This window comes from Heterocephalus glaber, unplaced genomic scaffold (genome assembly GCF_053883595.1).
Source record: "Heterocephalus glaber isolate CG9 unplaced genomic scaffold, H.glaber_assembly_v1.0 deba00000937, whole genome shotgun sequence".
NCBI classification, from domain to species: Eukaryota; Metazoa; Chordata; class Mammalia; order Rodentia; family Bathyergidae; genus Heterocephalus; species Heterocephalus glaber.
Genome location: NW_028258173.1, coordinates 777,742 through 802,898, shown reverse-complemented (window position 1 = coordinate 802,898; position 25,157 = coordinate 777,742). Strand labels below are relative to the sequence as shown.

At 53.4% G+C, this 25,157-nt stretch overlaps 1 protein-coding gene across 9 annotated transcripts in view; it reads right to left on the bottom strand.

The window, feature by feature from the left end:
• The window catches only part of Csnk1d (casein kinase 1 delta), a 43,446-nt gene that overhangs the window by 8,948 nt on the left and 9,341 nt on the right, over positions 1-25,157 (bottom strand). For 4 of the 9 annotated variants that reach the window (XM_013078158.3, XM_013078157.3, XM_004861028.3 and 1 more), the window contains exons 1-8: positions 18,129-18,512; positions 11,316-11,426; positions 5,402-5,550; positions 4,989-5,217; positions 4,414-4,584; positions 3,138-3,286; positions 1,348-1,519; positions 738-877 (exon numbers count right to left, since the gene is read on the bottom strand). In XM_013078158.3, coding sequence (XP_012933612.1) covers positions 738-877; positions 1,348-1,519; positions 3,138-3,286; positions 4,414-4,584; positions 4,989-5,217; positions 5,402-5,550; positions 11,316-11,426; positions 18,129-18,204 — 1,197 coding nt within the window. In that variant the 5' untranslated portion in view covers positions 18,205-18,512. Of the gene's footprint in view, positions 1-737; positions 878-1,347; positions 1,520-3,137; positions 3,287-4,413; positions 4,585-4,988; positions 5,218-5,401; positions 5,551-11,315; positions 11,427-18,128; positions 18,531-22,106; positions 22,218-25,157 lie in introns of those variants that run through there. The other 5 variants (XM_021241234.2, XM_021241235.2, XM_021241233.2 and 2 more) reach the window with 3 other exon arrangements.

Below are 25,157 nucleotides of genomic sequence, written 5' to 3'. Positions count from 1 at the left end.
GGTTTGTTCAGAGCAGCACACTTGTGAACTCACAACACCAACAACAAAAGCAGAGTGAGAAGGGAGGATGCGGAGGAGACGGGTGGAAAGGGAAGACACCACTGTCCTGTGTCCTTGCGCCACTGGCCTGACTCCCCGAACACCCCCTCATCATTGATAAGACAGGGCCCCAGAAGATGAGCAGCTCGCAGCCCACGGGAGCCCCACTCCAGGCACTTCACTCCTGGTGAGCAAAAATGAGGAAAGAAGCCTAAAAGTCATGGCCCACGAGGTGCAAGCGGGCCTGTGCAGTCCGGTCTGCGGGGTGGCACCTGGAAATCAAGCAGCGCAAGAGAAGGCTTCCCACAGTGCACTGCTCCTGTCCTCGAGGGGCTGGGACACAAGCCCTCAGCAGCTCGGCTGTCTCAAACTCCAAACAGAAAGCAACATACAACTAGGAGTGCAACTTCTCCCACAGGTAAGAAATTCTCAAAAACTGGGAAAAAAGAAGGAAGGAAAGGAGGGAGGGAGGGAGGGAGGAGGGAGGAGGGAGGACGGACGGACGGACGGACGGACGGACGGCAGGCAGGCAGGCATCAGCCCTTTCCCCAGTCTCATCCCACTCTCCACTCTGAACCTGGATGAAGAGCGGTCCACACAGGGTGCGCAAGCAGTCCCACGGCCACACTCTCCAACACGCATCCCCTGCCCCGTGTCCGGGCCTGGCTCGCCCTGGCCTGGCAAGCTCCGACGCCTACCTGTGAGGTGGACATGCGAGAGGTATCTTGTCGGCCTGTGAGATCGGACGAGGAGACGTTGACTGGGGCCCCTCGGTGCAGCCGCATGCTCACTTTCCGCTCTCGCTCCATGCCGGAGACGGGCCGTGGAGAGGTGTTAGCTGGAGGGGGGAGAAAACCAAGGATCCTGAGGAAACCTGGCTGCTTCCACGGGTGCAGCAGTGGCTGACAGCACCGGTCACTCAACACGCAGATCAGGCCAGTGGCCAGTTCCACCTCACTGGGCTCTGGACTAGCGCCCTTCTCCCAGGGGCAGCACCGACACCTGTTCACCAGTACAGGGATCCAGCTAGGCCCCCGAGCATCAGCTGGTGGTGGGAGTGTACCCCAAGGCCCTACTATCCAGAGCACAGGGGGACTTAGAACCTAAAGGTGCATGGAGGAGACACGTACTGTGAGAAGCAAAGTTTATATAAGCAACTGCCAATACTCATAACAGCTTTCAAGAACTCAGTCCCTAACAGACTAGGACCTGGAAAAGGTGCCTGAGCCTGTCTACTCTCTGCATGAGAACTGACTCAAGTAGGGCCACGTTGCTTCACAAAACCCCACTCTTAGGATGCGCACTCACCCGTGTGTGAGGTAGGGGTCAGGGGTGTGGGGGGTGCCACTTCCTGGGTCCCCCGCAGGCGGCCAGATGCCGTGGAAGGGAGGCCACGGGTGGCTGGATTCCGGGAGTGTCTCAATCGCTCCTCTCGGTCCCGGCGTTCCCGTTCGGCATCATCTGCGGCCCGGCTGGCACCCTGAGGAGGGGAAAGAGGTGAGAACAGAACAGAACAGAAGCGGGATTTGGTGCAAAGCAGCCCAAAGGCCCCGGCTCTCCCTTGCACCTCGAGCTGCCGTTTGGGATGAGACTGCCCTGTAAAGCAGTCTGCGACAGCACAGCAAATCCGAAACAATATTCCCCTGCACAGGGATGATGGCACAGCCTGCAGGCATAGCCGGGCCTTCTAAGTCCTCAAACGCTGGAAGAGCTGCCACTCCACTGCCACAGTGACAGCACCACATCCTCTGGCAGCAGACCGGTAGACGAGACAGACAGCCAGGCCAGAGACAGGAGTGCAGGCTCACAGAAGGGGTCCAACCTGAGTCCAGACCTCTGGCTCACTCGCACTGTCATGTCATGGTGATACCAGCCACGCCACGGACACACAGGCCAATGGTGAGGCTGGCAGCCAGGTTTATGCTAGACCAGCCTGGCACAGGCCACATTTGATCTTATGCAGCCAGTTAAGTGGCAACACAGCCAAACGAGCGTGTGAGTTTTATTCTCATCACCAACACTACCAGGAAGGGGTCTGCAAACTGCACTGTGTCCGACTCTCGGTACACCTGTTCTACTGCACACAGCCATGCCATCCACTGCCGGGGGGCTCTCAGCTTCTGTCAACCTACACGGCTGGGCTGAGGGCTACAACCCTGAAAAGCTACAAAATGAATCACTTGGTCTCTTTCAGAGCAAGGCTGTCAACTGCAACAAAGTTGGGCACGGGGAAAGAACACGTGGGTGGCGACTGTGACATGCAGACTGGACGGTCTGCAGGCACAGCACAGGCGCTGTGGGCGGAGGGCTCTCCGGGCCACCCACCCTGCAGGGCACTCTTTCCAGCACCAGGCCTGGCTACCTGGCAAGACTTCTGGTTCGCATCCCTGAGAAGGCGGTGCTGTTCCTCTATCAGTAGATGCTCTCCGTGCCAGAGCACCAATTTCTACCCTAAACTGCGAAAGTGACCTTAGTCAGACTCAGAAGTCCCACGGAAGCTCAGTTTCTGGCCCAGAGGCTCCAGGGCCTCCTTGTCCACACCCATGGGCCCTGACACACACCTCTGGTGGACAAACTAGGCTAACGGAAGAAACCAAACACACAACTAGCCTACAAGGCTCAGATGCAGGCTCAATCCAGGCTACCCACCCTGAACCCAGGTGAGGCCGTGTAAGGCATGGGACAGGGTCCGGGAGGCCACTTGGCTTCCCCCAAGTGCACTGCGTCCGCAACACACCATGTCACAAGAGGGGGCTCAACCCACGGAGCCCCTGGAACTGGCGACTATCACCCCAGGAGGGCCTTTCAACTGAGGAGGGCCAAGCACGCCAAGAGTGCCGGCTCTGGGCAGACCTGCCATGGCTCCCTCCAGGGCCTCTGCTGCCCACACCCACAACCTCCACAGTCCTTCACTCGCCCCACAGAGAGCTTCTTGGTACCATGAGCCAGGCAGGTAGAAGCCTACCTGGGCCAGCATCCTGCCAGGTGTGCTCAGCTTTCACAGCCGGCAAATGCACACTGTGAAACCTGAGCCCTGTGTACAAGACCTGGCCTGGGCTATTCCCACCCCACAGGACTGAGCTGGCAGTGGCACTTACAAACTTGAGCATGTTCCAGTCGAACACATAGTCATAGGAGAAGCCTTGGCGATGGAACAGATTCCTGAAGAGTTGGCGCAGGTAGGAGTAGTCGGGCTTGTCGTCAAAGCGCAAGGAACGGCAGAAATTCAGGTAGGTGGCAAATTCAGCTGTAAAACAAGAAACTCAGAGGTGACATGCCATTATTGATTGTGACCCAGGCTAGGTTCTATTAACATCCGTTTACCTCTCACACCCCCACACCAAAGGTGTGAAACAAGAAACCCGAAATACCAGAATTTCCCACCAAGGGGCTGACAGTGCAGCTCAGTGGCAGAGAGAGCACTCACCTAGCATGCAAATGGCTCTAGAGCTCAAGCCCATAAAAAAAGCACAGAAGAAAGAGGGAAAAAAGAGAAAGGAGGAAGGAGGAGGAGGAGGAGAGGGAAGAGAATGAGAAAGAGGACATGGAAGAGGAAGAAAAAACAAACAACAACAACAACAATAAAAAAACAGGGCCAGGGATTTAGCTCAGTGGTTCCGGTGCCTGCCTCGCAAGCTCAAGGTCCTGAGTTTGATCCCCGGTACCAAAAAAAAAAAGAGAAAACAACAACGAAAAAGAAAACAACAATAAAAAAACAAACCGAAACACTGACATCACAAAGCAAAGGCTTTTCTGTTCTGGAGGTGCCGAGGCTTGGCTCAGGGCCACTCTTCTACCCCCACCCGCGTACTGGGAATCGAACTTGGGCCCTTGTGTTCGCCAGGGAGGCGTGGCACCACCGAGCGACATCCCCAATGCTCCCTTTTAAACAGTTTTGAGACTGGCTTTCACTAAGTTGTCCAGGCTGTCTCAGCTCCTAAGTAGCTGGGATTACAGGCACGTGCCATCACACCCAGCACAATTTAATGTTCCCGAGGGCACTCATCCCAGGGTCAGTCCCACAGCACATAGGAACATTCCCGGGTTATGGCTCTGGAGGCTGCAGTCAGTTCAAACACAGGGTAGGTGTGTCTGCTCCCATCCTTCCCCTTCCTGGCTGGGCAGGCATCTCCCGAGACTCAGTCCTGCCTTGTTCTCACCTCTCCTGGGTCTCACTGAGCACCCTCCACAGAGAGGCCTTCAGAAATGTGTCAGACAGCGGAGAGGGCAGACTGTCACCCCATACACACAGGCATCCCCGTCCTGCCACCCTCCTTGTAGAAGGTGAGTGATCCTGTGACAAAACCCAAGTAGAGCACCTCCAAATGGAGGCCAGCTCACTGGTGGCGCTGAGCAGGCAGCGAAGGGACTCACAGGGATAGCCTTTGCACAGCACTTCGATGGGAGTGGACATTTTCTTCTCACTGATCCTCTCGTACTTCTGCCTCTTGGTGGCAGCCTTCAGCCCCTGCCAGGGGAGAGAGCCCAGGTTGAAGTACATCAGCACGTACCCCAGAGACTCCAAGTCGTCCCTTCGAGACTGTTCTGGAACGAAAAGGGAAATGGTGGTGTCTTCAATGGTGGTATCCATGTATATGGATAAAAGCAAAAGACCCAGCAAACATGATGATGGAATAAACTTTAGAATCCACTTAGTCTACTACTTTGCCAACTGTCCCTCCTATCGATGGTGGAAAACCCCAAAGACCCTGACAGCAACAGCAGTGTCTCAGACGACCCCTGGAGAAGCCAGCCTTGTCTGCCCTGGCACAGCAGTCGCTGAAGCCAGCCTGTCTGCTACAAATGTGGGACGACAGCCTACAGACCCATGGGCCTGAGCGCCCTGCACTGTCACAACCCTAAGGCCACCCAAGGGGCTATCCTTTCCCCAAGCTATGGACAGACATGCCCAAAGCTACCCAGGTCAGCACCCGACACCCAGGGCTCACCGATTCCGAGGTGTGTGTTGATGGAGGCATACCGCGCCGTGCCTGTGAGGTTCTTATTCTCTCGATAGGGGATGTGCTGGTGGGTCCTTGCGTCCCGGTACTTCTTGGCCAGCCCAAAGTCAATGATATAGACCAGGTTGCCCTTCTTCCCCAGCCCCATGAGGAAGTTATCTGGCTTCACATCTCGGTGGATGAAGTTTTTTGAATGAATGTATTCAATACGACTAATCTACAAGCAGAGAAGCAACGGCAAGAGATTCAATTCCAGAGTGGCACTTGGCTGAACAAATGCCTGCTCTCTCTGTGTACCAACAGGCACAGTAACAGAAAAGCAACTGAGTAACCTGTCCCATCAGGTCAACCAGTGTGTCCCAAGCACCTGTGCTACAGGGCACCAAGAGAGGAGTGCTTACCATCTGGTCGGCAAGCAGCAGAACAGTTTTAAGACTGAACTTCCTTGAGCAGAAGTTGAAGAGGTCTTCCAGGCTCGGGCCCAGCAGCTCCATCACCATGACATTGTAGTCGCCTTCGGCTCCACACCACCTGATGGTGGGGATGCCCACTGCACAAGAAACCAAACAAAGCAGTTCAGCCCAGGCCACCGCGTCAGCTCGCTTCTACCCAGTGGAACACAGGCAAGTGGAGTGGGATGGGACTGTGAGGGTCAGAAGACCCAAGGACCCACCCGAAGGACCATAGCCAGGATCAGGCCACACACCTTAACAGATGACTCAGAGCAGACTCTAATGAGGGTGTCAAGCAAGTAACATGGGAAGTGAGACAGGATCTGAGCTAACTTTACAACCCAGGAAAGGCAAGTGGACAAGGTAGCAGCTTAGGTAGCCAGGACCAGGAGGGTCAGGCAAACACGACCCAGAATGTAAGGCTGAAAACAGAAATGAAAGCAGCCACCATGGGTTGGGTAAGAGAGAAAAAAACACCCTTTATTCACTCTGATGTTGATAGCGAAAAAAGCAAACGCAGTGAAATACACACAGTGACCAGGTGTTATGGCTTGTATCTAGCTGTCCCCTCAAAGCCTCATGTGCTCATAGGTGCGGAGTTTCAAAGGTGGCTGGGTCAGGGTATGTGGCTGCGGATTAACTGTGTGCTGCTGGGTTTAAGGGTATAATTATGCAAGCTCCATCCTGGGTACGGGTGGCACTGCTCAAACGGCTTAGAGTCTGGATGGACTATAAAGGGACAGAAAGAAGGGAGGTCAGCTGCCACCGCCACCTCTGCCTGCCACGTCAGGAACCGTTTCTCCTCTGTGCTGCCCTCTGCCATGCCGCCCTGCTCTGGAACCATCCAACTATGGGCTGAAACCTCTACAAACTGTGAGCCAGAATAAATCTCTCCTCCTTGAAACTTGTGGGTGCCAGGTATTTTGTCCCAGCAGTGAGAAAAGTTTTAAGACACCAGGCCTCAAACAGATTGCATCAATGGAAATGAGAATAAAGACAGGATAAATTTAAAAGAAAGGAACATACGAGCTAGAGCCTCACATGAGGGGAGAAATTTAAAGATGCCTTTGAGAGAGCAGATCTGAAGACATAAAACAAAATTCAACAATCCGACTTTTGAAAAACTAGGCAACACCAGACACTTCACCAACAAATCCACACGCTACAAATAGGCAATAGTCACAAAAAGGTGCTCCAGGCTCCTAAGACCATGGGCTCACGAAGACCACTGTAAGAGTACACTGCAGCCCCCTCAGGAGTCAGAAGCCCAACGCTGCTGAACAGCTGAGCTGCCTGCGTGCAGCACCTCCGGGCGCACATGCTGCCTGTGAGCTCCTGCCGCTAGGTCATGATGGCAGCCTTTCGGAGGCAGTGCCCACCTGCAGCCCCAAAGCCATTTCCTTCTCGCCAAGCACCAGCACTGCAGTCAGACCCGAATACTGGGGCTTTAGTTCAGAAAAACAACTCGCACACTGACATCTTCTGTCCTGAAAGAAAACAGGTGTGATGGGCTCATCCCCACTGCACTAGACCCTCCTCACACGGGAGTTCCGCACCTTGGGAGCTGGAGGCCTCCGTCCTTCTGCAGCGAGACACTCGTGGTTTTAGTTCAGCCTCATAGTGAGTTTTAATGCCGACAGGGAAGTCTTCCCACTAAAAACTGTCCTATTATCTAAAACTAGTATTTTGCACTTTATAGGAGAATACCCTAAACCAATATAATCAGCTGCAGAGCACAGTGGAGCTAACCGAGGGCTGGAACCCACCTCGGACAGCCGAGCAGCAGCATCTGTGTCCCTGCCTCGCCTCACCAGGTAGTCACTGCCCACAGCCCCTGCCTCGCATCTCCCTGCCAGGAGGCCAGGTGTGCCTGCTGTACAAGGCCCCATCCACAGCCTAGCCCTCTGCTGTCTGGATGGTGTGGGCTTGCTTCCAAGGGCACCGCTGGGCACAGTCTCACTGTGTCTAGTATGAACATTCTTACACATGCAATTCTTTTTTTATCTTTTGTTCCTTCTTCAAAGTTTCTGAGTTGTAAAATACAAATTATTCGACTACAAAATACACACAAGATAAAATCAAACTGGTTCCCAAGATGGACCAAAGGCCAAGGCTGCCTGACCCAGATGTTAGAGTGCAAAAGCAGGGTATTAAAAATTCAAATAGCTGGGTGTGGTGGTGTACGCTGAGGCAGGAGGATCACCTCGAGTTCGAGGCCAGCCTGAACTACATAGCGAGACCCCATCTCAAAAAAACAAGGAAAAAAATTATATAATAAAATGATATAATAAAGTACAAGTGTATCCAATGTCAAGAAAGTTAAAAAAACAGAGAAGGGGAGGGGGGACAAACAAGAGCAAATGAGCCCAGAGACTCAGCTCCACAGGGCAGGGCACTGCTCCCACCAGCTCTGATGAAGACAGCTCTGTGAAGTTTGGTATTTGCAGGGCAAACGCCCTTCTGCCTTGGAAGCGTGGACATTACTCTTGGCCCTTCATTCTGTCTTGTCGTGTAAGAGCTACTGCATTTTGACTGGAATTTCACTGGAATACAGCAGCAACTCTGGGAGAACTGCTATCTCAGGCTTCCTTTCCATGAACACAGGAATCTCTACATGAGCCTTCCTACGTGCTCTCCCATGAAGCCTTTCCATGTCTGCTGGGGATTTAGCTCAGTGGTTTCACCCCCTGCTGCGCAAGCACAAGGACCTGAGTTTGATCCCTGGTACCAAAAAAAAAGAAAGAAAGAAAGAAATTATCCATGTTCGCATGTAGCTCTTGATACCTCCTGGGTCTCATTATTCTTTCGTTACGCTTTATAAATTACTGCTGGTGTTAAGAACTGAGTACACTATATTTTGATCTTAACCTAGTTAAACTCTGATTTCTTTTGTGTTTACTATGGTAACAGTGTTATCTCCCATGGGGTTCAAGGCTGGTAAGCACAGTAAGAACAAAAGGGCTCCTGCTCTCAGTTCCCTGGCCAGGAAGAGGCAATGCGTTCTCTGGATCTGCTTCATCCTCAGCAGACTGTAGCAAACCAAACTAGTGAAGCAGGAGGCAAGAAGTTCTGAAGCCACTCGGGAGAACATGCCCTGTGGCCAGGGTGAAAAACTTCTTACCTATAGGCTGATCACTGTTACTCTGTGAGAGCAGACATTTTATTTATTATTATTATTATTTTTGGTACCAAGGATTGAACTCAGAACCTTGCGCTTGCCAGGCAGGCACGGCACCACTGAGCTACATCCCTGGCCCATGAGCAGTCATTTTCTAGGAGAAAAACCCAGAACACGAAACAGTCCTGTGCCTGGGAAGGGCTGCTTCTGACGGCTGTGCAGTGAGCGGCAAGGCTGGGGCCAGGAGAGAGCCAAGCACTGCTGCACTGTCCCAGGGGCCACTGCCACCTGCCGGGTGCACACCGACGCTTCCCCGCTTGGGCCAAGGCACCGAAGCGCCTTCTCGGATGCAGACTGCAGGGATAGAACGAGGCACTGGCAAATGCTTTCCACTGTGGGGACCTGGCATTAAGACAACTGTAAATTTTCATGAAATTTTCTGCAGCTCATCCTTAAGATTATTAACAGTGGGGCCGGGGATGTAGCTCAGTGGGGCCGCGCCTGGCTCGCAAGCACAAGGTCCTGAGTTCGATCTCTGGTACCAAAAAATATGTATATTAAAAGTAGAACTGTCAAATATTTTAGACAATATTATTATTCAGATACTGAAAAACACAAATTTGTTGTGGGATGAAACAAAAATTGAAAAACAGGGCTGTGGGTGTGGCCCTGGTTTCAGTCCCTAGCCCTGAAAAACAAAAGCAGAAACAAGCAACTCCTCCATCCCTGCCGCTGGGAAAGACATGGGCAAGCGAGGAGGAGGGCAGACAGACGGGGCTGGGCAGGTGCACGGGTTCCACGGGGACCCCAGGTCCTTCTCGGGGGTGAAGGGGCAGTGCTATCTGCTCCTACACCCATGTTCCACGTGCCCTCACGATAGATTATGGTGTGCACTCCCCCACCTGGACTCCACACAAAAACCTTGCTCTCTCTTCCCCAGACCACTCCAAGTACTTTATTGTCAAACAGAAGCAACAAGTGGTCCAACCTATGTTTTAGGCACGCTAGGATTGGAAAGAACAGCCACAATAGTCTCTAGGTTTTATCCCGCAGACACTTAACTGTTGATAAAAACACTGTCCATCCAGTCTTTCCCCAACACAGCCAATTTTAGTTTATTTCTGCTGTTTCGTGTTTTTAACTGATTGCTCCAACCAGATTCTGGACGGGTGGAATTTCCTGGGCCCTGCCTGAGGCTGCTCAACCTCCAGTCTTTGTCTTCTGGAAGGTCACAGAGCCTCTTGAGCTTGTCCCTCACTCGCAGCCTGGGACACTGTGTTTCCTGGAGGCCTTCGCCACCCTCCGCAGCTGTCACCAGGCCCTGTGACGGCCTGTCTCCAGCAGCCACAGCCACGTAGCTCTGCACTTGGTCCTCCAGTGCAGCCTGAGCCAACCCACACAAGCAGATGAGAGCCACCACACTCAGAGGTGCTTACTGCTGCTCCCAGAAGATCACAGTCCACATTCACCTACCCAAGTGAGACACTGCACAAGGCTGGGCAGCAGGCTGCAGGACATCCTGAAGCACAGAGCAAACAGCAGCACGGCCAGCACCGGCCTGTTCTTCACTGAATGAACTCCTGGACAGCCAGGGCCAGGTGTTTCACCCGACCCATCCCAGGCTCTTACAGGACTGCTTTTCTTCCCATTTGCTGCCAGTCTTCAAAGAGATGGCGTTGCTTACCATATTTAAGCTTGTAAGGTTTAAGTCACTCCCAGCAAAGAAAAAGCCTGCCTTCTCTCACTCTATTCTACTGTCAGAAACTTAGAGCTACGCAAATACTCCCTACTGCCCTCAAAGCTTCCCTGCACCAAAGGCCACCAGGGTGCAGGGACCACTCCCGGAGATGGGGCTGTCTGTGCTGCTCTAGGGTGCTACTTGCTGCATAGATGCTGTTAGAGCAGTGTCAGTCTCCAGCAGCAGCACAGTAAGCAAGTTAGCTTTCGCTGAGGGGAGGCTTCAAAGTCAAACCACGAGCTCCCTTTTCCTGTGGCATGAGGGCCAATGACGCCATTGCAGAGCGGGACGGACTCTCAACAGAGGGATCTGCACAGACAGGGGGACAGCATCCTTCAGACACCAAACCTGTCCCTAGGCGGGGGCCACGCTCACTGAGCCTGGACCTTCAGAAGGACCCGTCCTTCCATGCTACTATCTTCATGACTCTGACATTCCCAAGTCAAATTCCCTCCTGCTCCACCAGCCAAGCGATTTCACATTCCAGAAATTCTAAAAGTGAAACTCTGGCTCCATGTCTGGCCCACTGACTGGCCTCCAAAGCCCCAAGGCCAGGTTTCACAGATTTGCAACAGTGACTTTGCTAGAAAAGGTCATGGGAGCCACCACATTCCAAAGTATTGTTTTATCCAAGAGAAAACTGGACTGTGAGGAGTCTGAAGGAACTCCCCCAGAGGTGTGAGCCATGCTCAGAAAGTCCCCACAGGGTGACCTGCAGCACCACACTGGTGGGACCTACAGTTATCAGTAGCTGTTGTTTCTGTACAATTCACATAAACCCTGGATTTCAGATACTACTGTCAATGAGAAGCTAAGTAAAGTAGTCTTTGTACAGAAAGCCCCAAATCACACTTCTCTTTGTTGGATGAGAGCTTCTGCATCTGAGCCAGTCTCTGAGCAAAAGCCATGACAACTGGTCATGGGTGCAGGCGGCTATCTTCCCCGCTTCCCCCAAGACAAATCATACGCTGCGATTTGTGACACATTTCAACAGGTAAAGGACAAACCTCCTCCCTGCATCATTTTGTAGATTTTGCTCTCGATGTGGAGCTGAGGGTGTTTGGTCTTGACACATTCAAGCTTGATGGCAACTTCTTCTCCTGCAGCAATGTCCGTACCTTGGCAAAGAAAGAAAAGCACAAACATTAATTATCTGGTGTGGACCACACAGCCCAACATTACCGCTCACTGCAGAAATGACCACTGCCTGAATTTTCTAAAATGGACCAAATAATGGCTGGTCGGTACTTTTTGAGATAGCATCATTGGCTGACAATCTGTGGAAAACTGTACTATTTGAAAGGTACAGGAAAGTCTACCCAGGATCCCATCACCCACTTCCATTTGTACCCACTCCACCAGAGCTGCAGGGCCTGTCCCTTCTGGTCTGAACCTTCCCACCAGCCCTGTCAGCTGGCCTCTGCACTCACTCACCAAGGGACACCATGACAGAGCTCCAGGGCACTCTCCATGCTGCCTTGATGCCCTGGGATGTGCCTAGTCCCCTCCCACCAGGAGGGCTGCGTTTTTGTCCCTGCCCGCCCCACTTCAAGCCTGGCCAGGCACAGCACCCTCCAGTACGTAGCTCTCTATTCTGGGCAGTTCTCAAGTGGGTTCAGCTCCCGCACAGTCACAGGAGCCACTCCCCAGCCCAAGTGCTACACAGAGGCTCAGGCAGGCCAAGGGAAGCCCCTTTCGCTTCCCAACGGCACTAGATGAGAAGAATGGACTCTTCCCAAGCCCCAGTGGCACCCCATAAAAAACCCGGGGCACACACCTTTTGTCAGTTTGTGGCTAATACAGTAATGACTAGCCTCTAACTTTGGAGGCAAAATTACACAAAAATCCGTTGCTTTTACGTTGTATCTCTGCTTTTCCCCAATAAGGGCCTGCAGACTCACCAAACACCTCTCCTCTAGGATCACACAGCATCAAGGTTCCTGAGTCCTTGTCTGACCCAAGCCCTGCCTGGACCCAGCCCTCTTCACCCCAGGATGTAACCAAGACCTTTGACAACAGAAACCAAGCCCCATGCTACTATGGCTGTGTCTAGATGTCCCCCAAAGTCCCATGTGCTCATAGGTGGGGCTTTTTCAGAGGTGACTCAATCCAGAATATGTGACTGATACATGGTACAATGCTGGGATTAAAGGTGTGTGATTACTAAATGAGGACACTGATTGGTTTGATGCTGGCCTAATCCCAGTAGTCTACATAGGATATAAAAGGGGCAGAGAAGAGTGGCTAAAGTTCCTTGCTTGCTTGCCTGCCTTCTGCTACCTGCCATGAACTGTTTCTCTTCCACGATGCCCCTCTGCCATGCCACCCTGCCTTGGAGCCAGCCGATTATGGACTGAAACCTCTACAAACTGAGAGCTAAACAAACCTTTCCTCCCTTAACTTAAAGGTGCTGAGTATTTTGTCTCAGCCAGAAAAGTAACACACACGTCTAGCCCTCCTCTCCCCTCAGAGTCCTTCTAAGTAGAAAACTTTCATCTTTCCCAAGAGTGTGGTTATTTGCAAAGGAATGAACACAGGCTCCCACTCCCTGACAGACTACAGTGGGGGCCTGGCTCGCCAGCCCTTGGTAACTGGGTTTCTTGTCAATTGAGACTGGGGGGAGGCGTTGCCACCCATCTCACAGGGGGCTGAGGAGGTGAATGGGATCACAGTTACACGGCACTCGAGTCCTAGGAGAAAAGGCAGAGCAAGGCCAAGCAAGCACCAGGACAACCTGACTTCTGCCACCACCCAGACAACACTTCACAGAGGTGGGACTTTCAGCCCACGGAGACAGCTGTACCAGATGCACTGCTCTCAGCAAGCCCAGGCCCAGAGCCAATTGCCAGTACTGCAGATCAGTAGGAATCACTGCATCTCACTGCTGGTGACTACTTAAGAACTTTGACTCTTTAGGGCACATTAAATAAAAAAAAAAAAAAAAAAAAAAAAGATAGGCAATACATCTTATCCTTCTTGCCTACTGCTGGGACAATCTACCCAATTACAAGAGAAATGACTTCATCTAAAATGTACTGTGCAGATGAAAAATGACCTCCGAGTTCCTCTAAGGACCTGGACTCTGAGCTGAACTCGACAGCAGGGAAGGACAGTGACTCATCTCACTGGTTACATCAGCAACTCCCCGCACCCTGAAGCGGCACAGCCCCTGTAGACATCACCACTACCCTTGCCAGCTGGCGGGTCCAGTGACAGGACAGCCTCAGGCCAGTGAATCTACTGGACCAGGATCTTCAAGAAGGCCAAAGACACCTCCAGCTGCACTACTCTGAGGCTGATAAAGTTCATGTGGGCCACACCCCTACAATCTGACAGTCTCGGGGAGAAATGACCACTGGTGACTGCGCAACACAGTATGAACGGGATTCTGTCATGGGGAAAGGGTGTGTGCTGTGCCAGCAAACAGAGCCAGTGCTCCTGCAGGACCACCGATGACCACCTGTAGAGGAGCAGCTGGATACAAGCTCTGCACACACGTGAGGACAGCACATATGCTGGTCTCCTCCAGGACTACTACCCACTGGGTAGAAGGACCAAGCAGCAGAACTTCAAGTTCTGTGCATCCCACTGTCTCCAGTGTAGACCCACAGGCCTGCAGTCCTGCACCCCTGCCCCCTCCTGGGTTGGCAGCATCCTCCAACACCCATTAGCAATGCTGCTCAAAGTCCAGTCCTGGTACTGCCACTACCACCCACAGGGGAACAAGTAAGAGATCAGGAAGCACTGAGAACTCTGATGGCAATTTGGGATTGCTGCAACAGATTGGAACTTACAAAAATAGGTTCTTTACCACAGGTAAGCCGGAGGAGAACTGCTAGAAGAGACACAGGTACCTGTATGAAAGATTTCATAAAGCTCTGGGTTCTTCATTCAGAACAAAACCAGGTGATGGGCAGAAGTTCATTCAGGTTGTCTGACTATACCAGGGACATTTATCACACCAGACCTTCAGTTCTTTTGTGCAGCTCAACAATCCTGCTCTGCTCTAAGACAGGGCTCACTTACAGGCATAGCTGTCGGTCTGTGTGTAGACACAGGGTAATGCTAGTCCTGGGAAACCAAAATTATCCCTCAAATTGAGGAGACCAAAGCAGCTGGTGAATTATCTGACCCTAATTCAGAGCATGATCTTGTCCTGGGACAGGAAGGGCACTCTGAATTACCAAGCTCGATACTGGTAATTACCACTAAGGACTGTCAACAGAGAAATACAGAGCCCCCTTAGAAGAGTAGGGCAAAGTTCACATTTGAACTTTGTGGAGCAGTGTCATGACTTCTTATTAAAAATACATAAATGAGGGCCGGAGATTTAGCTCAGTGGTTTCACCGCCTGCTGCGCAAGTGCAAGGACCAGAGTTCTATCCCCGGTACCCCTCCTAAAAAAAACCCCACATAAATGGGCTTAGGACATAGCTCAGTGGTAGTGTGCTTGCCCAGTATTGGCCAGGGTGGGGCTTCGATCCCCAGCACAGGAGAAAAAAGAGGGCAGGAGAGAACACTCAAGCAAAACCCAACCCCAAGGTAAATGGCCCTCTGCTCTCATATCCGGCCAACACGCGGGGATACTGTGGTGTGCTAGACACCATGCACAGGGCCTCTCCAGAGAAATCAAGGGAGTGAGGAAAGATAAATCATAAAGAAGAGCCTAAGGCTTGGCTCCCCAAAGACGCTGCATATCTTGGAGCCCAACTTCTCTGTCCATCCAGGTAAGGAGTAGACAGACAAGGCTCTGAGTGAAGAAGAAATGCCTACAGTGGGCAAGAAGAAACCTTCCTTCTACCATCTGGCCCCCAGACCCCACTGCTTGCTTCTAGAAGACAAAGACAAGAGCAGAGCCTAACCCAGGAACTCTGCCATCTTGGCATGCAGTCACTCCGCACACTGGCCAGCAGAGCAGAGCTCCACTTACCACCATCACCACCTGCCTCAGCCTGACCCAGCTCTTCTTCCCTCAGGTTACCCTGTCACACTGGCGGGGCACACAGCCTCTGAAGAGCACTAGCTGTGTTTCCAAATGTTATCAAGTTTGTAAGTGGCACACTGCCAGCGAAAGTGAAGGACTTCTGGTTTCTACTAGCTCAAAAATCTTATCACCTACAGAGCAATGGGCTGACACAGTAAAGGGCACAGAGCTGAGAGGCTGCCTTAAACCTACTTGCAATACCTAATATCCTGTCCGGATGTACTCTTTACAAGCGTGTGGACTTTGGTGCCTTCCAGCCTGGCCCTGAAGAGCCTTCCCCATCTGGCTGGCTTAGACAGAGGACTAGGATTGATCTTTCTAGCTCCCAACAGCAGCCCAAGTCCATTACGTATAATTTCTCAAACCCAAGAATTCGAGAAATAGCCCCATGATGCTGTCCCTATTGAGGCAATGAAGGGGCAATTTTGGAAAAGACATGAAAGAAAACCTGCCAGGGCACCCCATTGCGGCCCTTCCCCTGGCAGCACAGCAGGCTTCAGGAAAGACTGCCCAACACCAGGTGTGGCCTTCTCATTCCATGGGGTGCCACTACCCAACGGAAGGAAACCCTTCCCCTCCTGCCAGTTTCAAACACCTGGAAAAACAGAATGTCCCAGGTGGAAATCCAAACCCTCCCAAGTGCCAAGCTCAAAACAAAACCGGAGGAGTGGAGTGCTTCTGAGAATTATCAAAATGGCAACAGGAAAGGTTTCAATTTACACTCTCAGCGGAATATATAAGACAGTTTTTGAGAGAGGACCCAGTTCCTCAACTCATGTCCAACTGGTGGCAGAAAATTATAGTATATTTGAGTCAACCCATCCCATGGTCTTCAAATCAGTGCTCTTTAACTATGGACTATAACTTTCCCCTGACCTGCCTTTCCAGCCTGTCTTGCTCAAGCTGACATGGCCATTTTGGGGTTCTGCTCCATAGTGGGTGGCTTGAAAGGATGGCAACACAGGCTAAGAGTCAATGCCAATGGGAAAAGACTGTCGATACCCACCCTTACGCCAACAAACAGGTCATCTGGGCACTTCGACCCCAGGACCTCAATGCCACAGCAATCCCATTTTAGCACAGACCTTTCGTCTCGGCAAGAGTGTAGTTCAATTGATCAAGCGCCTTAATGTATGTTCGAGGCAGGTGAGGCCTGAAGGACACAAGTGTGAATGAGGAACAAACCTCACAAAGCCCGCACCCTCTATGAGAACTGCTCACACTTCTGAACAATGTGTGGTGACCAGCCCACAACTGGACTGTCAGGACCAACCTTCACAAAGCAAAGATGTTTGACAAGGTCTCAGAAAACAAAAAGTTTCAAAACACCTACTTTTTGATGCCTACAAAAGGGTGGCTAATGGAGTGACTCTTCAATATATCACCAAGACCCTGAGGTTACAACTTTTGCCAAAATCTATTGTTCTATAAATGAGCCAAACAGCTTCCATTTATCCAGCACTCTGAGACTTCCAAAACACTGCCGAGAAGGCATCTGGCTGACTACTTGGTTATAAATATTTAAACAGTGAAACCTAAATGTCTCCCAAGCATATTTTACCCAGCAAGCCATTACAACAAAAGAACAGGTTCAAGTCCATCACAGGGTATGTGATGATGGGCTGACGCTGTGAGTTAACCAGGCACCAAACGTAGTCAGGAGCTACTCGTGGAGCAGATTCGTGCGAACTTTGTCAGCCCTCCAGGTCTTGGAAGGGAGGGGGTGGGGAGCCAGGCCCTAGGCAAGGCGGGACTGCCTGACAGGTGTGCCAGCCAAACAAAGACAGGCCCGGTCTCTGCGACAGAACATGTTTAACCCTAAACTCAAGCCATAGTCTCTGCCTACACAGCACTGCCAGGCTGCAAGTTCCTGGGGTCTGAAATAACTTATGCAATTAAATGTACTTTAAAATTCCCAACGACATGATTTAAGTCAACCCTTTATTACACTGCACATCCTGTCACTGCTAACCCAGGACATTTTAACCCTAAGTATTTTTCAAGTCTATCCTGAACATTTTAATAGCACAGCTCGTCAGTGCTTCCAATTTTGCCAACATTTTAACACTGACTTTGTCTGCATTCATCTAAATTTAATTCTTGTTTATATCCAGTACCAAGTATTCAACTCGGATGCTCAACACGTACTCAATGACAACTCGAAAGCCAAGGGGCTCTGGACGACAGACCAGGCCAGCCACAGTTTCTAGCTCAAGGGGAACTCTCTCAGTCTCTGTTCAGGCCAAGAAAGAGACCCGGGAGGGCACCGGGCCCCACTAGTGGGGTCAGTTAACTAGAGCTGCCATTGTCGGAAAGGGTAGGACAGCCGGTCACAAGGAGCCAGCACTCAGGACGCAGCCGAGCGTTTCCCCGTTTCTGACCGGGTCACTCCCCAAACCCACACCGCATTCAGGTGGTTCTGACATTTTCCCCCACGTGGGCAAGACGCAGGATCGTGGAGGGAGGGGGCAGGCAGTGGCAGACCCGCCGCAGAGCAGCATGGCCTTTGTTTACCGCGGTGACCTCAGGCGCGAGTGGGGGGAGCCGACGCCCGGCCCCGAGGCCCAAGCCCTGCCCCTCCCCTGGACCCGCAGACCCCAGGCTACTACCCGTCCACCCCGGGCCACAACGCCTCTTTCCCCTGGGTCCTCCCCCGCCAAGCCCGCCACCCCATTGCACTCCGGGCATCTTCCAGGGCCCGCCCGCCGCCCCACTGCACCCTAACCATCTCCGGAGCCCGCAGACCCCCACCCCCCGCCGCGCTCCCCGAGTGGCCGTTGTCGGTAGCCCGGGCTCCAGGGCCCCAAGCGCGGCCCCGGGACGTCCCCAGCCTCACCGAGATAGATGTCTCCGAAGGAGCCGCTGCCGATCTTGCGGCCCAGCCGGTACCTGTTCCCGACCCTGAGCTCCATGGCGGCGCACCGCTCGCTGCTGCTTGCCCGGCCGCTTCCTGGGTCTGCGTTGCGGGAGGCGGCGCCGCTTCTGCCGCGACTGCGGGTCCGGTCCGGCTCCGCCCCCCTCACGGCCCCGCTTTCACCATCGCTTTCTGGCCGCCCCGCCGCTCCCAGCGCCTCAATACGGGATGGATGGGACAGTCCGAGCCCCGCCGCCGCTGCTCCGGCCCCTGCCAACCCCGCTTGCCCTCTCCCCGCCGCGGATGGACTCGGATCTTCCGGGCCTAAACCCCCCTTCGGCTGTCTAAAGGAGCCGCCGCCATCGTGTTGTGACGTCACTTCCCCTAGCAACCCGGGGGCGGGGCCGCGGCGCTCGAAGGCGGGGCCTGGCGCTCCGGCCTCTTCCGGGCAGGCGCCTGAGCACCTAACCTGTCCGGCAGCGCAGTGCCCCAGCTGTTCGCATCGCAGGGCCTCAGGGCATCCTGCCCCTTCTTGCGTGCAGGTTCCTAGTGGTCACGCTAAGACTTATGGTTTGCCCACGTCGTGATCGGGCAACCCCGCTGTTCCTCTCGGCAGACCTGGGAAAGGTGCCTGGCGGCGCCCTGTGCAGGAAGACAGGGGCGTCCCCCGCGCGGGAGCTGCCCGTTCCGAGAGCGATGCAGCGGCCATCTGCAGCCTCACGGGGCTGTGTTGAAGGGGAGTGCAGAGGCTGAGGCCTGGACTTTGCCTGCCTCCAGTGCCATCGGCCTGGGGGCCGAGTCTCCATCGTTCGTTACCTAGTCGCTGTTGGAACTGTGCTTTTTTCCTGACAGAGCGAAGAAGCTTTATGAAGTTCAGGCTGTCGGCCAGCTCAAATCTGGGAAGCCCTCCAGAGACGCCCTCACGGCAGGTACCCGGGAACGGAGAGGGACGCCCTCCGAGGCCTCCCCACCCCTCCAGGAAAGTAGCAACCATTGCCGCGCAGTGCATCGTCTGGACATCAAAGATCTGTACACCTGGTCCACAGGGTACAGGGCAGCATGAGGTCCGGGATGCCCGCTGGACTGGTGGACCAGGAAAGCCGCCGAGCAAAGCAGCACACGGGCCGGGCTCTCCACTTTAAGTGTTTTCCTCACCCCCTTCCCAGTGCTGCAGCCGCTGCCCCAGACAGCTGACAGGGGTTAGGGAGACAGGCAGCAATTCCTGAGTCACAGGGCACTTCCTGGAGACAGGAGACATCAGAAGGCTGGCCTTGACCTATGGCCAGAGTGGTGGGCAGTAAGGAACTGCCCAATTCCTCAGCCTTACGGGAACCAAGGGGGGATTTTGCCAAACTAGTAAAAATAACCTTGTTGGCAGAATTCTCTCATAGCTCTTCTGTTAATGAACAGTTGCCTGGCTCTACTGCCAGACTGGAACCTGAAGGGGCGTGACACCCACGCCCTGGAAATGGCTGGACCAGCCTCTTCCTTAGTAGCTGCTGATCTTGGGCCGGTGCCTCCTCTGGAGATCTTCAGGCCCAGCTTCTACTACCTGTCTCTCCTGCCTGTTCTCTTAATTAGTCAGGAAAACCAGCCAACACAGGGACCAGAGTCCTTGCTCCTGTTTCCTTCTGTGGCCGCAGGGGACAGCACTGGAAGAGGCCTGGAAAAAATCAGTGGTGCTTTTTGTTGTCGTTTTGTTCCCCGTACTGGGGATTGAATCCAGAGAATACTGAGCTCTTAATGTTCACATGATCTCACTAAACTGTCCAGGCTGGCCTTGAACTTGCCACCCTCCTGCCTCAGCGTCCTGGGTAGCTTGGATTACAGGGATGCCCAGCTAGTGCTGCCTTTTTTGAGGGGCACTCACTCTTCAGGGTCCTGAACTGGGATTCTCAGCCCCATTATCTCCATGCGTGCTGCAGGTGTCGTGCCCCAGAGCCACAGCAGTCCCCTTTGTGTCCTCAGTTTCCCCTGTGTGAAGCACACTTTTGGCCCCAGGGCTTGCAGGGGCTGTTGCAGAAGGCTGGTCCCCACTCCTGGCTTCTGCACCGGGGTGCCAGGTCCTCACTGCTCATTTGCTACCCTCTGTCTCTGCTCCACCACTCACTTGTGCAAGAGAAGCAACTGAATGCTGGTCTCCCCCAGGTCCTCTTGGCACAGTGATTGTGCCAGTGCAAGGCACCTGGCTGACGTGACAAGCTCTGCTGGGCACGGCCTTGTGAACCTCCCAGCTCACAGTGACCCCAGGCGACCCTACCCCTGCACCTGGTGAATGACTCACATGGCAGATGCCCAGGGCAAGGCAGGTCCTGCGGCCCAAGCAAGATGGCCAGACAGGTGCTGCCTTCAGAGCTTCCCCACCTCTGGGCGTAGACCTCCCAGCAAGACACTGGCCTGGGCCTCCCCTCCCTCAAGACCTACCCAGGACTACCCAGGTGTGTTCTCGTCGGGGCTGAAGCCCCTCTACTCTTAACCCCAAACCGAAGTGGAAACCAGGTTTTGACAACAGTGCTGGGGTGGGGCCTGAGGGCTTCTCGACTGCACTGGGTCCCCCTGTGCCTGGCAGGATGCAGGGACATAGGTTTGTTCATGAGCCCCCTGTGCACAACTTCACTTCCAGTTCTGCAGGCCCCTCCCATCCACCTGACACTTTGTGATTATAATGTCCTTAACCCAGACTCCTGCCCAGGAGGTCAGGGGTCAGATCCTACATCTGGATGACAAATGGTAAATGGACATCCAGCCTGGCCAACATCCTGTCCTCTTCAGAGAGGCAGAGTGCAAGAGAAGCAAACTGCCAGGCATAGTGATGCAACCTGTAATCCTAGCATTTAGAAGGCTGAGGCAGGAGGATCTCACAAGTTCCAGCCTAGCCTACACAACTTAGTGACTTAGCAAGACCCTGTCTCAAAAGGAAAATCAAAGGGTCAAGGTTGTAGTTCACTGTGAAGGCCATGTGTTTAAATTCCCAAGTACCACACATACACGTAAAAAAGTGCCATTCAGTGTTCTTTTTCTGCAGATTAACAGAGGTGTGACTGATGCTACAGTCAATTTTACATCTTATCACCCCAGAACAGAAGCCTGCACCCAGCAGCCACCTGCCGCTCCCTGCAGGAGTGAAGGAAGCAGTGGTCCCCTCACTGGTGTGGCCAGGCCTGGCTCTAGCCCTCACATATTTATGCTTCCTGTTTGGTCCTCAGAACCCAAAGCAACAGCCCCCGAGTTCATGTACCCCATCCCAGCTCACGGTCCTCGTTGGCAAGCGCCTGATGCTCACCCAGTCTCCAGGAATAAAGGGCGTAGGTGTGTGTGAGCCACATGGGAAGCTGACCTGGGACTGGACACAGGATGGAAGCCACTCCAGGGTCCCCAACACCTCCTGGCCCTCCAGTTCTGTCCTTCCTCCACTGGCCAGCGTGCTCTGGCTTCTAGAAGTTTCTGCTCTTTACAGCTTTCCTGACCCTAACCCCAACCCTACAGTGGGTTCAGCTCCCTACGGGAGGCTCATGCTAACAGGAGGTATGACCCATTCTTTGTCTGCCACAGGTCACAGGCTGTATGTCACTGGCCACTCTAGCGGCAGTTACAGCGGACAGGGCCTCACACAGGCTGTGAGCACCATTGGGTTTCTCTGTGCTACAGTCTGGAGCAGCCGAGGCCACTGGGAGACCAGGCAGCCGCCCACCCAGGACTCAGAGACCACATGTCCTCGCTGTCGCCCCAGTACCCCCTGCAGGAGCACAGCAATGCTGACACTCATGGTTCCTCGAGTGTTGTGCCTGCAGGCTCATTGTGCTGACAGCTGATGGGCTTTGGGGCAGTGACAGGGTCACGAAGGCCCGAACTTCGTCAGATGGATTTATCCATGGATGAGTCCATCTAGGAATGGGCTGTTAGGAAACGGGCCCTGGCTGGAGGAAGGAGGTTCCTGGAATCTGCCTTTGAAGGGCATACCTTGTCACCAGCCCCTCCTCTGTGCCTCTCCCATTCTACTTCCAGGTCATTGTGAGGAGCGGGTTTCTTCCACCATGTCCTCTTCCACGGTGTTTCTGCCTCACTGCAGGCCTAGAAGAAACAGAGCCAAGTAACCATGGGCTGAAACCCTAGACCATGATCCCAAATAGCCCTGCCTCCTGCAAGTTGTTCTTCTCAGATATTTTGTCCCGGAAATGGAAAGCTAACCCTCCTAGGAATCACCACAGTATCACCCAGAAATGGCCCAGAGAAACCAAATGTTTAAAATGTCTGGGTTTTTCATGGCAGCTCCAATTTCAGATATTATGTAAGACTGGATAAAGTGTGCTGTGTCTGTACAATGGAATGTTATTCAGTCTTAACAAAGGAAAGAAATTCTGGCACATGCCACAGTGTGGATGAACCTTGAGAACATTTTGCTGAGAGCACTAAGATGGTAACAAAAGGATACTGTGTTTTCCTCTCCTCCAAGGCCCCTAGAATGGTTCGAGTCACAGGCACAGAAAGCAGAATGGGAGTTGCTAGGAGCTGAGGGATGAGAATGGGGAGTCAGAGTTCAATCATGGAAGACCTGAGTTTTGGTCTGATAAGATGGCTACACAACATTATGCTTGTCTCTAGGGGTGGGATTTTGAAGGGAGCTTTTTGTTTGTTTTGCAAATGCTCAGAATAGAACCCAGGGCCCCACCCATGCCAAGCAAATGCTCTGCCACTAAGTTATACACCCAGCCCTGGTTGCATATTCTGGACGTAATTAGATAATTACATTATCTAATAAGTTAAATAACCCATTCTAAAACAGTTAAGATGAAAAATGGCTGAGACGGTAAACATGTGTCACCATTCATGGGGGAGGGATGGTGTAAAGGAGAGGGCGGCCACACAGGCAGCTCATGCGGAGACACAGACAGGGCTGTGGTGGTGGCCCCCCTCTGCCCCGGGGAGACCCACCAAACTCCACCACTGAGCCGCAGCCCCGGGGGGGCACTGTCAGCACCTGCGTGTCACTGCGCCATCTTTCTGCTGCCTTGGCAGCCCCTCGTGGCTCTGATGGCCCCAGTCGCCGTTTCTTTGCTCACCCATGATGCTGAGAATCTGCACAGCTGCAACAGGTACTATGCCTACTTGCCTGGTTTGCCTGTGTGTGTGTGTGTGTTGAAGCCAAGTGGCGGTAAGGAATGGCAGATGGCAAGAAGGTGGCGGCCCACTGAGCTGAGTGGCTCTGCAGGTGAGGCGCTGCCTGAGGCTCCTCCTGGCAGACCTGCTAGCCTTGGAGGCCAGCAGTCAGAGAAGACAGACCAGGCACAGTGCCAGGAAGCAGCACACCCTTCTCTGAACCAGAGAAATCTATGCTGAAGACTCTCTTGGCTGGGATGTAGCTCAGTGGGAGCATGCACTAGGCCCTGGGTTCTATTCTCAGCACTACCAAAATAATAATAATGATAATAATAGCTCATGCATATTAGCCAAGCACTCTACCACCGAGCTACATCCCCAGCCCAAAGATTCAGCTATTTATTGGTTGACTGATTAATTGATTGACTGATTGAGACAGGGTCTCACTATGTAGCCCAGGCTGGCCTTGAACTCTCAGTGATCCTCCTGCCTCAGCCTCCAGAATGCTGGGATTACAGGTGTGCACCACCACAGCCAGCTCTGCTACAGATAATTCTGTCAGCAGCTGGGGCCAAAGAGTAAGGGGGAGTAAAAACTTCCCAGAGTTTAATGAGGGACGAGGAAGAGACGAGAGGGAACTCATGCCTTCTTCGGCTTCTTCGGATTTCATCTTGTTAGAAAGGGGTGTGAAGGCAAGGTGGGGAAAGCTCGTCTCACCTGCAGACAGCAGTACAGAACACCGCTTGGAGTAGGATGGGGAAGGTGGGGTCTTGGTGGGCTCCCGGTCGGCCAGGAGAGCAAGGGGTACAGGGAGCTGCCCATTCTGGCTAACGGGAGGGAAAGAGAGGCCTTCGAGGTGAGAATCGCTGCTCCAGGTTTCTGTGGCTTAAAGCCAATCCTCTCTGGGAAACAGAGGTCCAGTTTCAGGTATTCCAGGACCAGGTGCCCACCGGCCCAGGTGGGCGTGAGGCTAGGGGTTCAGCAGGGGAAGGGCACAGAAGCCCCTCATTCCTCGGCGCCAGCCTCTCTATGCTAGTGGTTAGGCCGCAGGAGAGATGAGGAAACGGGCCACATCCAGATGACTGGCACCATGCCTAGCCTTCGGCACCCTCTGTGAACTTCCTGGTGGGGCCCTGCTGTGCCTGGCCCATAGCATAGGCAGCCTCATGCTCTCCAGCTGACCACTCCAACTCACTAACTCATCCTCCATGCCAGTCCTGCTACCAAGTGGCGTTCCTTTGCATCCACAGCATGACACCTTCCTAGCACCTGTACTCAAAACACTGGATACTTTGGGGTTAATTACAGACCATGTCAATCTGCCCAGGCTGGGCATGCCACAGTAACAGGCAGCCCTTGGGGACTCAAAGCAGCTCGTTTCTGACACAAGACAAGAAGGACGCAGCCAACGTCTCACACAGTCCAATTCACCAAGTCTGGAGGAAGACAGGCACCCAAGTGGCCTGCTTGAGGCCCTGCTGCCGCTCAGGGACCTGTAGGTGCCAGGGTGCAGGGCGTTTGGAGTGCCCCTGTGCTGGAACCTGCCTGTGAGGTGCAGAAACTCCCCTCCTTGGGCTGGGCAGTTCACAAAGCATCCAGCAGGTGCTGCCCTCAGAGCAAGCGTTACCTCCCTTCCTGGTCCTCGCAGGGTCCCCTGGTCACCTAGTGTGTTGTGCAGGAGCCCCTAAGTATCCTCCTGATGAGCACTTCTCCCCTCCAGCCTGCTGTCCAAACCATAGCCAGGCTTCACCCAAAGAGCAGCCACCCCGTCTCTTCCTGCTGCTTCCCTGCTAGCTTTGCAGACATGGTGCAACTCGGGCCTGCAGGCACCCCAGCTCACCCGCTGCGGGGCTGCCTTAAGGGCCTCATTCGTGCCCTGACCAGCTGCTGTCTGGGGGCCGCAGTGCGGACAGG